We start from the raw sequence: 17,160 nt of genomic DNA, 5'->3' as shown, positions 1-17,160 counted from the left end.
GATCTGTAAATGTGAGACAACGTGCCCAGCATTTTATCTATTATCTATTTAAATGTATTTTTTAAGATAAACCATTTTTGCACGCATACACAACAGAGATAAGCAGAGGTTATTTAAAATGACAGATTTGTGTTTAATGCGTCAAAAACATAATAGTGTGCACACAAATGACAGAATCCAGCATATTCACACTGCGACACACACACACACACACGCGCACACACACACACACACACAGTGGAGTGATATGCCTCAGACCGGTTGAAATCCCCAGCTATGCTTTCTGGGTAAAGTGCGCCCTGGTATCCGCCCATATTCGCGTAAAGGAGGCCAAACGGAGCAGCTAGGCCGGACGCTGGATCAAATGGAAAGTTCAATCGATTAATTTGTCTACTTTTTTTGCATGTTCTCGCTTACTTCTGAAACAACGTTAGACCGACCTAAATGCGGGCGTTCTGGTGTGAAATAGGAAATGCAGATTTTGTGTGAAACGAGAGGATTATCAGCTTGACTTATTTGGTCGCTACTTCGGACGCGGAACTCCACTCGCTAAAAGGTAAAACAAATGGATACGATTATTACATGTGTGGCTCTTTAATGTCCCGTGTTAGATTATATTCACCAATGTAGAAGTAAGGTCACTGTGTCCGCTATGTAAGCGCTAATCAACACCGTTATAATACAAATATTTATTTTCGTTTTTAGTGCAAACTACGCCCAATTGTTAACCCACTGTCTGGCCCTGCAATGCAGCTCTGTGAGCTAGCATGTCAATGGCGGCTTCAAAATCTGCACCCTTCACCTCCGAATGAATGATAACATGTGTGTCTGAGCAGACGGACTGTTCAGACAGTGCTACATTAATATTGTACGTTTGTATAACACCTTAGGTTAGCTTAGCGATGCTAGTTAGCTTACTTTTTTGAAACTATGGGCGAGCTAGCTATGCTAGCTAACAGCACAGCAGCCTCAGAGGGTTTCACACAGCCACCCAAGGCAGCCCCGCGGCCACAAAGCTGCGGATTTAAATCAAATTCCTTTCGACTTTTAAGCCTGCTCTAGGTGTTACCGCCCGCTTGAATATAAACTTTCATTAAAACGCCGCAGCTAATTCATACAGGCGGTACACTGTTACACCTAGCTGTATATACTGGAGCAGCTAATCGCTATGCTCCAGTTCTCTCACTGGGTTGGTGATTTTTCTGGTGCTATTTTTTTGTATTTTGTCACTGATTTGAGTAAAGAATTAAATACTCTGCATCACACAGACTGTATAAACATATTAGTAATATCGCCAAGGAAATAATATTCAGTTTAAAGTCATCCTCAGTATAATCCCCAGACTTTGAGTAAACTGTACAAAACGCAAGCTTTGTATGTGTTTTGAACAGCCAACTGTACATGAGTTACAGTTGATACCTGAGTTTCCACTTTTTCTAACTAAAAAGCTGTGAGATGATGGTATTCATGAAGACATGGTAGGCATGTTGCTGAAATGGTCTGTGACAATATCATTCATCTTATCTCAATTATCAGTTCAGATAAATATAAGGCTGTTTCTTAATAGACAGCCTTATTATTAATATTTGCAGATCACATAATGTCTAAAAAGCAGGGGACCACTGAAAAGTGTTGTGAACACAAACAAGTTTACCTTTTGTTGGCCAAATAGGTATCACACCACACTCGCTGCGTTTTTGTTTGTCTAGACATAGCAATAATATTCAGTGAAAGTCCTCCCTGACTACAGGCTGAGCGGAGCTGCGAGCAGCAGTGTGTACTGTAACTTCTGAAAAGGCCAGCTGCCACTATTGATGGCTGCTGCTCCACAAAGCAGTCAGACAGCAGAGAGCCTCCTAGTCAGTTGTCAATTTTGGAGCCTTAATGTAGTGTCATGGATTTCTGCCTGGGGTTAGTTTCTGTTGTGTGGCTGCTACTCAGAAAATACCACTGAATGTGTTGCTGGAGTTAGACATTTGATTGCATATACTGAAAATCTTACCTATCTTATCAGATAAGCTTGAAATGTTTTTTTTTTCCTCTTAGATTCAGTATTAGAAGGTGTCATTCAACACTGTATTTACCTATTAGGGCTGACAATCATTAAATGTGACAGCTATTTTTGTGAATCCAATTATATTTTTTCAGTCCTTAATCTCTACTAAAATGGGAATTTTTCAAAAGAAGAGCTGAGTCACCTTGAAATCTAATTCCCCAGATATTCACTGGTGTTATTAAATGACTAAAGTGTTTTTGGATGGTCATACTTTAATATTTTCTCACCCTGTCAATCATGTCCTTGCAGATTTCCCTGAGAGGCAGCAGCTTATCTGACAAAAATGACAAGCAGAAAATTGAGCTATTTGACAAAATTGTTATTAAGTGATTATCTGCTTCTCAAAAAGACTTTAACTGTCCACAACAGAACATATTTGGAGCACAGTAGTGGCTGAGAACACTGTTTTCTTAAAGGCGTTGGTGCTGCAGATAAATTGTTGCTGTTCCATTTGACTATTGGATGAATTGTCATGTATGCTCTTTTTGTTTACCACAGGTGAATCATGACAGAATATAAGCTGGTTGTGGTGGGAGCTGGAGGTGTCGGCAAGAGCGCACTTACTATTCAGCTCATCCAGAATCACTTTGTGGATGAATATGACCCCACTATTGAGGTAAAGAAAGTGCACGTGAATGCAAATGTATGAGTGTGCGTTCAAATTCATTACTCTGTCACTGCAGTTTTGTGTATATGATGAAGCTCTTAAAGAGACACAGAACAAGAAAAAATCCTTTACAATTGCAACAGGTTCTACTGGTTGAAGTCTTAACAGACAACAAACAGGTTTTTAAATGACTTTTCCTGCATGTCGCCTGCCTTGTTTCTCAGCAGGCCAACCATTGCAGTCACATCATGTCAATCAATTATTGATACGCTGTTGTAGGTTAGGTAGAAGATAGCATCTGAAAATATGATGCTCCCTGGATCCAAAAGTAATTATTTGTGTTCGATCAGATTGAGTGGAGCCATCAGTGTGATGAAAGAGGAGTACGTACTTTAACACAGTGGGAATGAGGACCTTAGTGTAATTTGAGGTCTGCTGGAAAACGGAGTGCTCTACTACAACTAGAGTAGGGCGATAATTAAATGGAGGCTGGTGGCATCCTGCCTATACAGGTTTAGAATTCAGTTAAAATTAACTCTTACTAAAAGTGTTTAAAGCACACTTACAGTGACCTTAAGTGTAAGAAAAACTGTCAGCTGCTGTTTGTACCGTTATCTCACTTAAGCCTTGGATTCTGATCACTCTGACCGCTCCCTCTTCCAGGACTCCTATAGAAAGCAGGTAGTTATCGATGGAGAGACGTGTCTGCTGGACATCCTGGACACTGCAGGTCAGGAGGAGTATAGCGCCATGAGGGATCAGTATATGAGGACAGGGGAGGGCTTCCTCTGTGTCTTTGCCATCAACAACACCAAGTCCTTTGAAGACATTCATCACTATAGGTGAGACCATAGATGTGGATCTGTTTAGATGCAGCTAATATTTTAGAAGGTGTCAGGTGCACAAATTCAGCAGCCACAACGTGTTACCTTTTGATATGTGAAAAATACTGACAATGATTGATTTAATCCACGTATTTGCTATGTCAAAATTAAATTGGCCCCGTGTTGGATCAATGTGAATACTTTTGAGAGTCACAGGGTTTTTGAAATACGCTTATCTTCTACAACACGCACTGTAACATTCCTTAAGTATTACTTAGTAGAATAAAGTCTGAATACATTTCCATTGTGTCTGTGAACATCTAGAGAACAGATTAAGCGGGTTAAGGACTCTGAGGACGTCCCCATGGTGTTGGTGGGGAACAAGTGTGACCTCCCGTCCCGGACAGTGGACACCAAGCAGGCTCAGGACTTAGCACGCAGCTACGGCATTCCCTTTATCGAGACCTCAGCCAAAACCAGACAGGTAAGAGTTTACCCAGTGTATGGTCACGCCCTTAACACTCAAACAGTTCTTTTGTCAGATCTGTCATTTTAACTGCTGTAGAATTCCACTACAGGTCTTTAGAGCAGGTTGAACAGTAAGGAGGTGCATGTCGTCTCAGGGATACTGGCATAAATATCACTTTTGAAGTGACGTTTGATAATCTTGGATCACAAAACAATCACCTGAATCAAGTAGTGCTGCTGATTTGTGTCATTACTATCTAATGGTCTGTGTTGCTTGGACATTTCTCTGTGTTGTGCATTAGTAATTCCCGTATTGGTTAATCAAAATTTCTCTTATGGGTGATAATGTAATCATTGCATGCTGTGTTGTCATGGATATGTGAAACTACATCATTGCTAGGCCCAACTGCAAGGGGTCCCAGATTGTAAATAATCAGTAAATTTGTGTGGAGGAGTCTGCATGAAAAGACAAGCTATCGATGCAGTAATTACTCAGGGGGTTAATGATTCTGGTTCCTGTGACTTGGTGCTGAAACATTTGCCGTGGTGCTGGTTGTGAGCATGGCCTTAGGTGACGGCTGAGGGAGTGATCGGTAAACACATTTTTCCTGGTCTCTCTGTCCTGGGTTGAATGACGGTTCCTATGGGTGCGGGGAAATTAACGTCACAAAGAAACTACATTTCTTGCAGCCTTCTGTTAATTCTGTTGGCAACTTAATCTACAGTAAATCATTGTTTCTCAAATCTTGATAATTTCATCTTATCTGAAATATCTCTTGTACAGTCACAAAATGTTTGTACTTCTTTCTTTGGCTAGACTGATAGAAGCGATACTCCACATTACTGGCCCTCAACCACGGCAGAACTTCAAGACTGTTTAAAGCTTAGTTTTTGTTTAGTTAGATTTTAATGGGGACATTATTTGTATTAAATAAATAAATAAAACCACTGCTGCACCTTAATGCACTTCTCCACTGTCAGTATGTATGCTCAGTATGTTGGCATCCTCATTTTGCCGAGATGCAGCATCAGAGCTTCACAGAAAAAAAACAGGCCACATAAGCAGTTTATGCATTTTGGCTGTACAGTGATTATTTTCACATACGGAATCATAATGACCTTTTTTGTATACATTTCTCTGCCTTGTAAATTTGTCACCGTAGGGATTGAAATGAGCAGTAATAACTGAACCTTTGCAAACCTACTGGAGGGGAGTGTTCACTATTCACAAGATTGATTGTGGAGTATCAGGTTATGTAGATGATGAGTCAGGCCACACATTACCAATGGATCCACATCAGACATCTGGTCTGCTTCGTTCCCTTGGTATCTGTAGATGATAACACATGCCTAGTATGTCCCCATGTATTCCTCAGCATTGAGGAAAGCTGTGTTTCATACTGCAGAGAGTGGAAGATGCCTTTTACACACTGGTACGGGAGATCAGGCTGTATCGGCTCAATAAGCTCAGCAAGGAAGAAAAGACTCCGCGCTGTGTCAAGCTTAAAAAGTGTGTTGTGATGTGAAAGGGGTAAGTGTATGTGGCCACGCACCCACCAGCTCTGTGTGTGTATTGTTATTGGGGAATTGTGGCGAAGACGCCCAATGAGAGTTGGCGCTTCTTATGTTCTCAAAGCTAACCTGCTGGTTTCAACTGGGGCTGTGGTGCGGCTCTAACCAGAGGCTGATGATTTCTTCCCTTTTCAGTGTCTGTGTATTGTGGTTGATTATTATCTAAGGCCGTTTTCACACTGGGTTCATTTATTGAGTCTGTGTATAACTTCGATTGATCCCAGCTGGTCTGCTTTCACACTGCTTTTTTCTGCATTATTTTTTCTTCATAAAGGTGCAGACCTTTGTCCTTGTTTTGATAAGGAAATGATCACAGTGGGCATTTAGAGGTATGCCAGAATAATAGAGCCATGAGGGCACAACTGAACAGGCTGAACACTGTAACAAAACAAAAACGACACCCATTTTTTGCTCACTTGAGTGGTGGTTAAAATGAAGTAGGTGTTGTTTTTCAGCTTACACACAAGTGAACTTCTTGCCAAAAACCAAAATTCAGACACCATTCTATGAGAAAATATTATAGAATGCAATAATAATAATCCCCGATGAGGCTTTTTCAGATTCAGACTGAACTACCAGTGTGAAACTGTCATGATGTGCTGAAATCAACAAATGGGGTTCGGGCTCATGAGCCATCATGTGTGATTAAATGAAATTATTGGTGAACTTGGGATGAAATCACATGCTGAAATGTTTCTGTGGAGGGCATGTGTTGAGTGGAACTGGCAGACGTGTCGTCAACAAGAAGTTTATGTGTGTATGCGGGTGAGAAAATGTCTTTCAGATATACATCCCTTGATCCTCTTTGTTTTCCTGCTGTCTTTGTCACACCCTGAAGCAGCCTCAGGCTCTTTACTCCTTGCAGACGATTGTCACATATATTGCATCTAAACTGTTCAGGTACTCGCATACTTGCCTCAGAGTGCCATCAACAGACACTATCCGCATTTCCATGGAGCCTTTTATTCCCCCATAATCAGAGCTCAGAAAGAACATTAAAGGCTCAGTCAGAATAAATTGCCACGTTTAAAAATGATTAAGTTTGAAAGTGGTTTATTTTCAGAATAATGCAAGTTGACTAAATCAAACTGGTTTTGTGAGGAAGATGTGCCACTCTTTGCTTTTTGTTCTACCACTTTGTTTAGTGGTGCATCTTCCCAGTTAAACCTTACATAACATGTTATTCCTTTTTGGCTAATACATACAAGTGGTTTCATTAATTTAACACAGGACCTCCCCTTATGTAGAATTTAGCCATTACTATTTATTTTAGGCCCCCCTCCACCCCTTTTTGGCTTTTCCTGAAACTCTTGCTTCAGTGCAAACCCATTGCTGTAATCATAGCAAGTACATGGATTATTGCAAATGTAAACAGGACACATTGTCCTTTCCTTTGTTATTTACTGGCCACAAAAAGACTTGTGGGCTGATTAGAGAAAGAAACACTGGCTCCTGTAACTGCAGCTACTGTCTGTGATGCTGTCAGTAAGAATGCTGCTGACGCTAAACGCTAAAGTAAATGTGATCTGTCCTTTACTGAGTGGTATTCTCTCCTTGTGTCAAACTGAAAGTCTGACTGTGTAAGTAAAAACAACTTAAAATGCACATGCTTTTTATTTTAGTGTTTGTTTTCCAGTTGTAAGGTGATGAAAAGCACAAACCTCTGGATCCAAACACTTCTTATTGTTTTTCTTTATTTTTTTTTCCAGGGCGTTGACGATGCCTTTTACACATTAGTGCGAGAAATCCGGAAGCATAAGGAGAAGATGAGCAAGGAGGGCAAAAAGAAGAAAAAGAAGTCCAAGACAAAGTGTACACTTATGTGAATAAGCAACCCTTTTCAAGACAGACTAAAAAAATAAAACTATGTTGAACAGTTCAAGTAATACATTTTTTTGTACATTACACTAAATTATTAGCCTCTTTCTCAAACCCACCATACTGAATACTAAACCCAATCTGAGTTTTCTCTTTCTGTCATTTGCTACTCAAATAAGCTTCGTTTTCAGTTTAGTGCCAGTTGCCGACATGTATTGATCTAATGATTTTGATTTTATAGGATGATGATAATTTTTACCATATTACAGAGCTGCATCACCAATCAGATAAGACAAATTACTCTCTTTGAGTTAATTCTCTCTTTGCTCGAGAGGTCATGACCTGCAAATGTTCTGCATTGCCCTTTTTAAGTATGGGATGCCAAAGAATGAATTTTCATCCCGCTCATGTAGACAAAAATCAAGAAAGGACCAACATTCAGCCAGAAGAGATCCAAAATGTCCCAGCCAGCCACTGTGTAATGTCCCCGTCTCTAATGATCTCTAGGTATTACTTGGTTATGTCACTGATGAGTATGCATGCGAACTCCTGCTCTTCTCTGAATGTTTTAACACCCTAATTAGCTATTCATTAATTTTTGTTAATGCTTGTACTGTGTGGGGAAGGATTTCTTGCCTACATGAGACAATGTTTTTTTTTTTTTGTTGTTGCATGCGTTGTGTTCAGGAGGTCATGGGTATTGCAAACTGCTTCTGGTTGATACATTTAACAGAGCCAGCAATGAGGAACTCTGACTCAAGTGGATGTCATACAGTCTGCTTTTTCAGGTGTATAAAGGAAAAAAAAATACTATATATGTTTTGTGAGGTTAATAAAATCTGCCATTTTTCTTTTTTGATAAATGACAAATTTAAAAATCCATAATGATTTTATTTTAACCCGTTTTATAATAAGAAAATGGGACTAGCCAGGTTTTGTTTGTTGCAGGGATTCATGCCTTATTTGACTCAAATTTCCTGCTTTTTTTAGGCTAAGGCTTGACTGTAGGATTGTTTTTGTTTTAGCTTGATAATAATCATTTCATTGTTGCAAATTGGAGGACAACATACCCCTCTTGGGTGACTTCATATGTAAACGGAGCTCCTTAGTTTTTGTCCTGTTGTTGGCTGCATCTTTTCCAAGCTGTCAGCTTGTTTATGACGGGCAAGAAAGTGGATTCATATTTGGAGTCACATAGGTTCAAAATACTGAAGTGGATTGTCAGATTCTCTCATGCACCAATTATGACAGTTTCTGGAATCATCTGAAGTGTTGACATTACATTGTTTGGTGGTTTGTCTTTCAACAGAAATGATTGTCCAAGTAATTTGTAATTTTCTCTAACAAAACTTGTGTGTCGTGGCAATGTAACTGAAATGGATGTTTGTAAACCAGGCAATAATTGCCATAAAATTGGTTTTTAGAGAAAATTGTCTGGATTTATAAATCAGTTCTAGTTTCTTTTGAGTCAACCGATATTTCACCCTTTTCCATTGTTTGCCTGGGGATTTTTATTTGCCTTTTCATCTTTGCATTAGGTGCTACATTTAGACAATATAGCTGAGACCTACATTTATTTTGTCCTGTATGCTCAAGAGATACACAAATTGCTGGTGTAGGGGAGCAGTGTTGTTCTCACAGAAAATCCAGACGTGACACGTTTTGCTTTCAGGATTCATGGATTTTGACCCAGTTTATTATTACCTCTTATTTTCATGAAGTAGATAATAACTGTTAATGCAATTTTAATTCTGGAACCCTCCTGTTAACAATACTGTTTCAAAAGTAGTTTTACTGTAATGTTTGAAATGTTCCTCTTCTTTTATTGCGTGCCAACAGCTGATTTCTGAAATGTATCATTTATACCTGGATCGTATTTTAACAACCTTTGTATAGTTGTGATACTGAAAGGTGCATATTTTGTAAATTGTGCTTCATTTCGTTGGTGTGTCTAAATGAATGTTGCTTTAATGGAGTTTGACTCCGCTCTGTGTATGTGACTAGAGAGTGTGACTGGGTCCAGGTCTAGAGAAGTGAATGAATGACCACTTTACAGCCTGTACCTGTTCTGGGCAATGTAGAGTGGTGATCTGATCTCAAATGAGTCTATTTTTTGCCATGAATCTCACCACTCCTATTTAATGTGTAATAAAGAACAAAGTAAAGAGGAACCAAACTTTTTCTTTCTTATTGTCTTCTGTTTCTCATTCTCTCTGTCAGGCTGGTTGGAACATATATGCATGTGTGGAGTCACATTCTCCTAAGGACACATTTCATTGTTTCCTGTGAAGGTTGGTCACATCAATGTCTCCCAGCAGGTGGCACTGTTCACTCACTCTGGCATCTCTGGCTGTGTTTTTATAGACCACAAAATCTATGAGGGGCTATATTCCTGCAGCCCACACATCCAGTCAGCCAGCCTGGTTTTAGCTTTTACAAGTACATATTTCAAAACAAACTGAATATGTTCATGTGAGAACAAATAAAGGTCTGCGCAAAAATGCTGCCATTGTCTAACATGAATGGAGAAGAAAATGAGTATAATAATTAAATAATAATTATGTATATTTAACACAACTGCCACAACAAGAACAGATTATGATTATATAAATTAAAAGTACATGTACATCTGACATGCTAACTGTAACAGGCTCAGTGCAGCTGTACAATAAACAAATATGAAGTCATTTGATCAGAAGCTGATGCACATGCAATGCTGTGGAACAGAAACATAAATTACAGACTGGTGCAGAAAGCATGTAAGCGTGTACTGAATGAGCCAGCCTGCACTGAATGGGATGATTCTGTGAAGGGAAATAAACAAGATTTTCTGGTGCTGCACTGCTTTACTCAGAGCAGTGTGCTTTCAAGTGACAACTTATGGGTCTGTTATAGAGTTACTTTAAAATGTGTTCCACACTAATTATAATGTTCCATTTGATTACTCAAAGTTATTAAATACTTCAGATGATGATACATTGCATGCATAATTTGTGATTAGTTTTCTTCAGACAGTTAGTTGTGAAAAGGTTTTCAAATAAGACACATTGCATAAAAGATATACTCCACATCATGCACTTTGTAACTTGTCTCCGCTTGGCAGTTTGTATGTTAGGTTGACCTGATTAGCACCATGCTAACAATGCTAATGTCTATTAGGACTATGTAAGCTATTTGTGATTCTGTGTGAGACTAGTGTCTGAACGAAGGCTCCTGTGAGGCCGTCTTACAGGTTTGTCCCTTTGGTACCAGACTCTGTAGCTACTGTTAATTGAAGGGCAATTCAAGGTTCATTTTGATTTGTTCTATTTTTTTATTTGTATATCCACATTTTCCATCCCTCAAGTTCTTTTGACTTGATTTAAGTCTCTCGTGTCAGACTTCTCCAGCTCATTTACTTGTGTTCAGTATTAAACAACACAGAAAACAACTCCAGAGACATTTCATTCAGCCCACAAAGGTAATCCACAACTTTGAATGAGAAGCCAAGGGTGATTTTCACTGTAGCATCAGAATACTAATACCAGGCAATAAACTTGAAAGAAATTCAGTGCGTTTTCATATTAATGCGTAAATTCCACTTTCTATTTTTATTTGTATTTATTTATTTTTGCATGGAACTTTCCCTGCAGCTTGTTTTCCTCATGTGTTCTTCCCTCTGAAGCAAATCCTCAGCTTTTGGCTGTGACCTTTCTGTCAAGTAAAAACAAGGCTCACAGTAAATGGAGGGCTACAATGAAAGAAATACACCTGTAGCAGACATTGTCAACTTCCAGTAAGTATTTTTTGCACCAAAGCTGCATGAATTTAAACATTCCAGTCACTCTATGTACAAAAAAATCGAACCAACGCAAGACAAAATATGAAATATATATATATATATATATATAAAAACACAGCTTGGAGTTTCTGACATATTCATATCCATGCTGGGTGTTTTAGAGGTCAGCATGGCTCTGTGCTGGTGTGCTTTCACAGAAAGTCCCTCCCCAGCAGCCTTTATTTACTGCTGCAATGACAGAAGTTGTCCTCTGCCTTCAACATGCAGGATTTTGTGTTGGAGGATGTGCTTGTTTAGTCATATTCTGTGAAGGGGGATGTCATGTAGCATCAAAGATGAGATATTTTCCCTTGCAGATTTCCAAGAAATAAATGCCAACTAGATCGTGACCATAGACAGTATACAAGCTTCAAAAGGACAGGCCTGTGTATGTGTCATATGAAGACAATGCTGGAGTAATTGGCTGCAAAACAATGTTTGGTGCAGAGGCAACCTGTATCCTGCTATAACATGTGTGGGATTGCAGTCTTATAGCCAAAGCACTTTACTCATATTGTGGTTGTAATGAAAATTAATGAATCATTTTTATGCTGTTAGCCCATTCTAAATTAAAAGAGGCAAGAGTTTTTTTTTCACAGTTTTGTTCTAATAGCCTGTTTCAGTTTTCATTTTTCGTCATAATTATTCTGCTTTGGATGTGCCAAATAGCTTCTTTCAAAGGAAGTTAAGTTGTTTCCAAACTGTTGCTGTGAACAATAAACTATGTTAACATATTGTGACAAGCTCCATTACTCTGTCTTCCTAAACAATGGGGCTACAGTGCCTGCCACATAGCAGCCAAGAGTGAAAAAGAGAAGAGATCTAATGAATTATGCAGAGAGAGCTTTCTCTCAGCCTGACAGTCTGAAACCAGCCTGGAGAAAATTGTAAGAGAAGTACGAGTCAGTGCAGCCATCACAAATCCCCCTCCACTTCCCCCCAGGGACCGCCAAGGCCAAGGGCTGTCAGTCAAGCACCCTCTTTCTAAACTGTAATCTGGGGACAGCACTGAGAAGCCTGCAGGTCTGATAAAGCACTGAAAAGATGCCCTAGAAACCAATCCATGGTACTCTGGGCTTCTGTCAGCTGGAAGGTTGGGGGAGAAAAAGACACAGCAAATGATCCTAAATTGCTAACAACAAGCCTCAGACTGGCATGCACAAAACACACACGTCCCCGGCTGGCAAATCCACCTGCCCACTTGTCCGACACACACTATATAAAAATAGCTTAATCACAATCACTAGTCCTGACCCCTGTGAGCGTGTGCAGAAGGGTGAATTCACAATCATCTGACTGTCTGACCTATGCCTTGTTAGTGCATGGAACGAGAGAATTTCCTTTTTATTTTAATGAAGCATGGCTTCCCTCTCTGGCAGGCAGCTGAGTGTAGGGCAGAAAGTGCACAGTCTGGTAATGAGAGGCCAGAAGGTTTAGGTGTCTTCAACCTGCGACACATAGAAGAGACTTAATACAGACGTGTTTTCACCAGCCCTGGAGGAAACGGAGAGCTGGATGAATATTCATGGCACCGTGATGAATTGTGTTGCCTACAGCATCGTGCCACTTTGAAAGCCCTCATGCTGCTGCTTTTATCACAGGAGGTCCTTGGCACTGAACCTCATGGGCCACAACACAGCGCCCCGGCATCCAACTACCAATTATCATCTGAGATCATTAACTTGTTATGTTGACACAAACACTGCAATTTCAGATGCCCCTCTTTATTCAAATGACCCTATTCATGAGGAGTGGCTGACTGAGTTGATTGGATTTTTTTCTTGCCTGATTCGCAATCACTCAACAAGTGATGTTTGGACACAAAATTAATGAACAGCGTGCATCTCTTTGAACTGGGTTCACGCTGTGTTTCGAGATGGATAAACAAGCCTCATAATATCTTTCAAAGTATGCATCAGCACAGATTGATACAGTAATGGTGAATGATGTTGAATATCTATGCTTTGTTCTATGCAGGCAATATTCCCCTCCATAATGATGGTAAGGCGCAAGGCAGACAGATAAAGGGATAGAGGGAAAGAGGCGGAGTTGGCCAGCAGGGTGGAGGGTCTGGGGATTGAGCAACGTCATGTTCCGCGGGCCCCAGACGGGTGATTCATACCAGCTTCATCACCGGCAACAGACAGGACATCCAGGCCTTTATTACCTCCATCCATCACCATCACTTCATCAATCTGAGCTCCTGTGAGCCAGCTCTCCAACCAGTCCCCAAACACCCATCCCAACGTGCTGCCGGACAGAGATTTACACCCACCCACTAACATCCTCTGCCTCTCTCGCTTTAACACACACACACACACACAAAACAAGAGAGATGAGCCTCTATGTCAGCTTTAGACACACACACACATACGCACACATGCACACAAACACACAAACACACAGAGCGAGGCAGAAAGAGAGGGAGTGTGTAAAGGCCATTCTGCATGGTGTGAAGCTGTTCCCCTAAGGGCCCCTGGCTGACAGGCTATCCTGCATTGTGAAAGCCACTTACACTTCAGCCACATCATACCACCTGCTGCTGCTGACCAGTGTGTCAGAGAGGCATATCATGATGGATACAGTAAGCTGTGGGTGAATTCATTAAATCATTCACACTGCTCTTGCCTTTTTAACAAGTCTAAACTCTCCCATACATACAAAACAGAGGACTTGATTTCCTTTCCGTAGGACGCTTTTACAGTCTAATGCAATCAGTAGTAAGGTCCTGCAGTAAATGATCGTCAGAGAGGTGCTGAGGGAGCATGAGACTGTAGGTGGTGGAGGTGTTGCATTGCATTAAAAGACAAGGCTGTTGTTATTCTGCACTCACAACAGTTAAGTTACCCAATGAAAAGGCTAAAACCATCTGACCTGACTGCCTTGTCTCAGCCTGCAGATCCATTCATTCCAACTGAGGATTTTAAGCTACATTAGATGTTTGATGCATTTTTCTTAAAAATATTGCATGCTATATGATTTGTTGAAGATTAAACATATGTTCAACAATGCTACTGATTGTCGTGTTTTATCTCATCCAGCTTCAAATCATTTGTCAGAGCTGAAGAGACTGAGCAAAGGGATGGGGTAGGCTGCCAGAACTAGTTTATGGAGAAAATCCCAGGAACCATTTTAGAATAATTTCTGAAGCTCCAGGTAAAAAAAGAATTGGCATTTAAAAAAAGATTACAGTCTAAAAAGACAGCAAGGATAGATCACTTGCCACTAATGTGGCTGATTCTCACTGAAGAACCCTGAAGATGAGAAGTGGCAGGTATGATCATACACACGTTTTGACAGTATTTGTCCAATGGAGGACACAAAAGCTCAGCAATTATAATCAAATATTTTAGGTTCTGTGTCTGATGCCAAAAACTGCAGTGTTCATTGAACAACATAACATAATTTATTTTTTTCATAATAATAACTAAAGTTTTACTAAAAGCTTGTATATACACCATTGTGTTACTTGATATCATCCTTCAAATTCAAGAGCACAAAATATTTAATCGGTTTGACACACCCGTGTCACTGGCGCTGTTTAGTAGATTTTTCAGAGCACAAGATTATTCTTGAAAAAATGTGTGCTCTCTGTTCATATTATTAAATTGTCTCATGATTAATATAACCTGTTCACAAATATTTTCTCAGTCGGCAGTTTAGCTACAGAACCTTCTTGGGTAAATAAATCACTGATGAATTAGTGTTAAATTACATATTTTGGACAAATGTTCCATGAGGCATTCTCCAGATTGTGGAGGGGATTCAAAGGACAAAAAGAAAATTGATATATGGCCGCTATTATACATCTTTCTACCTTTGCTGTACACAGGGCTTTATCAGGGTGTCACCCAAGGTGTCATTAGAGAATATGAATATGGCCAACTTTGGGGAAATAAATAAATAGGTTGTTGAAAGAGACCCAGTAGGTGAATGCGCTGTGAATCTTTCTACAGCCTGTTTTGGCTTTTTGAGCCTGATCTTTATTTTTCTTTTATAAGATCCAGCATGCAGTGCAACAAACACTAGCTGTGAGAGTATAACACAGTTTCTCTGATATGTTTACTTGCTTGACCACATGATGGTAAGTGATGACAGGGGAGAGAGATGAAAGGGAAAGGAAAGGGCTTAACAGAGGGAGAGAGGGGAAGACACTTAATGTAAGTGTCCATCAGCATAGGGATGTTTGGGCAACGGTGGTTTCCATGGTGACAAAGCGAACAGCAAATACACTAAGAGAGAGACATTTTGTGCTTTTGGGGGCACAAGTTGTTTCTTTTTTTTTCTTTTCTTTATTTACAAATACCTCCTTAAGTGCTTTATTGAGATGAATTCACAGTGTGTTTTGTTCACAATCTGTTAGCATGTGTGTGTGATCCTTGTGTGCCTCTGTGTGGGTTTGTATGCATCATGATGTAGGATATCACATTCACACTCTCACATGCAGATATAAATAGGCAAGCCAGAATACAGAGGAAACTGAATAATAATTTGTTTTACTGGCAGCTATTCAAACTTACAGTCTGTCAAACTAGCGTTATGCAGAGCAAGCAGAATGCAGAATTCCATAGCAAATATTTGGTGTATGCCGCAATAAATTCAATCAGTAACTTTTTTTTGCTTATACAGAAGAGATTTATTGCAGGGCAGATTGGAGATCATGACACAAATTATATTATTTCATATCTTATCTGCCTTTTCTTCGAGTGATCATTTTTCACACAAACGAGGCAGAACATGAACGTGTGTGCACCTGCCTTTTTGTCTATCTACGTATGTTTCGGGCACCTATTCTATATGTGTGTGTGTGTGTGTGTGGCAGCGTTATCTCTTCCTCATTCAAGTCATGTCACAGGCCAGACACTCCATTGTCAGGAGAGGCTTTCATCCGCTGACTTCAGATGTGCCTGTCATCCAGTCCAATTATACAGAGAGAAATAGGTATTGTTACACTCTGGGGATTGATTCAAGACAAAATAGAAAAGTGAAGAGACGACTACACAGTCATCTATGGCCATGTGCCACTTGCTTGGAGTCACACGCACATCTTTGCTCGCACACAGATTCAAAATCACATGGGCGAGCAACTTCAATATCTCTGTGATAACAAATCGTTACAAGGTAACACAGCCTCACTTCTGTCTGTAAAGGAAAGTGTCTGGCAGGTGGGTTACAGTAATTTGAAATGGTGAAGGATCGAGCGCTGCACCTTACTGTCGGGGTGATAGACCTTCTTTTTATGGAGATAACTGTGGGTTGATGGAACAGCTGAGCAACACTGGGCTTACTTCAACCTGCTGCTGAGAGCAGTTCAGAGCCAATCAAGCATCAGTCAACACTGCTGACATGAACAGTCTTAACACTTTCTGCAGTTTCCTTTTTATTCTTAATAGATATCAAGAACCATCTCAACCACACATGAAGAGCAGCCCCATTCACCACTGCACTCTTATGATACTGTGCTGTCATGGTAGTTAGGCATTTAGAAACTGTGGACAGTGACTGACCAACAAGTGAAACAGTTCAGCTTCGCTTAGAGGATCCATTTACCTCCTCCATCATTTCATTAAGTTTGTCACATGTATCCTTGTTTATCCACAAGAGCTGTGACAGCTCAAGATGGCAGATGTCTCAGTTTAGACAATCCCCTTATGCGTAGTCAACCCTGTATCTCAGCCGAGCCTCCAGTGTCCTTGCTCCTGAATCAGATTCATTGATGTGGAACACTGTTGGCTGAGATGCTGGAGGGCATGGGGAGAAGGGATTTGCTCCTCGGATAAGTCTTTTCTCTGTGCAGATCCCACAAGAGGAGATTGAATCTTATATACTCATCTATATATATGTATATATACTATCTATCTATCTATCTATCTATCTATCTATCTATCTATCTATCTATCTATCTATCTATCTATCTATCTATCTATCTATCTATCTAGCTAGCTAGCTAGCTAGCTACACACAGTCCACTGGCCATGCACACACAATACACACA

At 40.1% G+C, this 17,160-nt stretch overlaps 1 protein-coding gene across 2 annotated transcripts; it reads left to right on the top strand.

The window, feature by feature from the left end:
* The first annotated feature begins 300 nt into the window (after positions 1–300).
* kras (v-Ki-ras2 Kirsten rat sarcoma viral oncogene homolog) lies at positions 301–9,521 on the top strand. Of its 2 annotated transcripts, XM_028407485.1 has the most exons (6): positions 301–556; positions 2,555–2,672; positions 3,327–3,505; positions 3,812–3,971; positions 5,362–5,486; positions 7,237–7,374. In XM_028407485.1, the coding sequence occupies exons 2-5, from the start codon at positions 2,562–2,564 to the stop codon at positions 5,479–5,481; spliced, it is 570 nt and encodes a 189-aa protein (XP_028263286.1). In that variant the 5' UTR covers positions 301–556; positions 2,555–2,561; the 3' UTR covers positions 5,482–5,486; positions 7,237–7,374. The 2 variants fall into 2 exon arrangements, with proteins under 2 accessions (XP_028263286.1, XP_028263287.1); XM_028407486.1 differs by lacking the exon at positions 5,362–5,486 and having other exon boundaries at positions 7,237–9,521.
* Positions 9,522–17,160: the final 7,639 nt, after the last annotated feature.

Source organism: Parambassis ranga, chromosome 6 (assembly GCF_900634625.1).
Source record: "Parambassis ranga chromosome 6, fParRan2.1, whole genome shotgun sequence".
NCBI classification, from domain to species: Eukaryota; Metazoa; Chordata; class Actinopteri; family Ambassidae; genus Parambassis; species Parambassis ranga.
This window is presented reverse-complemented; position numbering and strand designations above follow the sequence as displayed.

What these genes read in the sequence shown, in the direction of transcription:
- kras (XM_028407485.1), top strand. Translation starts at nt 2,562, where the DNA reads ATGACAGAATATAAGCTGGTTGTGGTGGGAGCTGGAGGTGTCGGCAAG. An exon ending in GAAGACATTCATCACTATAG is followed by an intron (nt 3,506 to 3,811) that starts GTGAGACCATAG and finishes GTGAACATCTAG; the next exon opens with AGAACAGATTAAGCGGGTTA. An exon ending in CCTCAGCCAAAACCAGACAG is followed by an intron (nt 3,972 to 5,361) that starts GTAAGAGTTTAC and finishes TTCATACTGCAG; the next exon opens with AGAGTGGAAGATGCCTTTTA.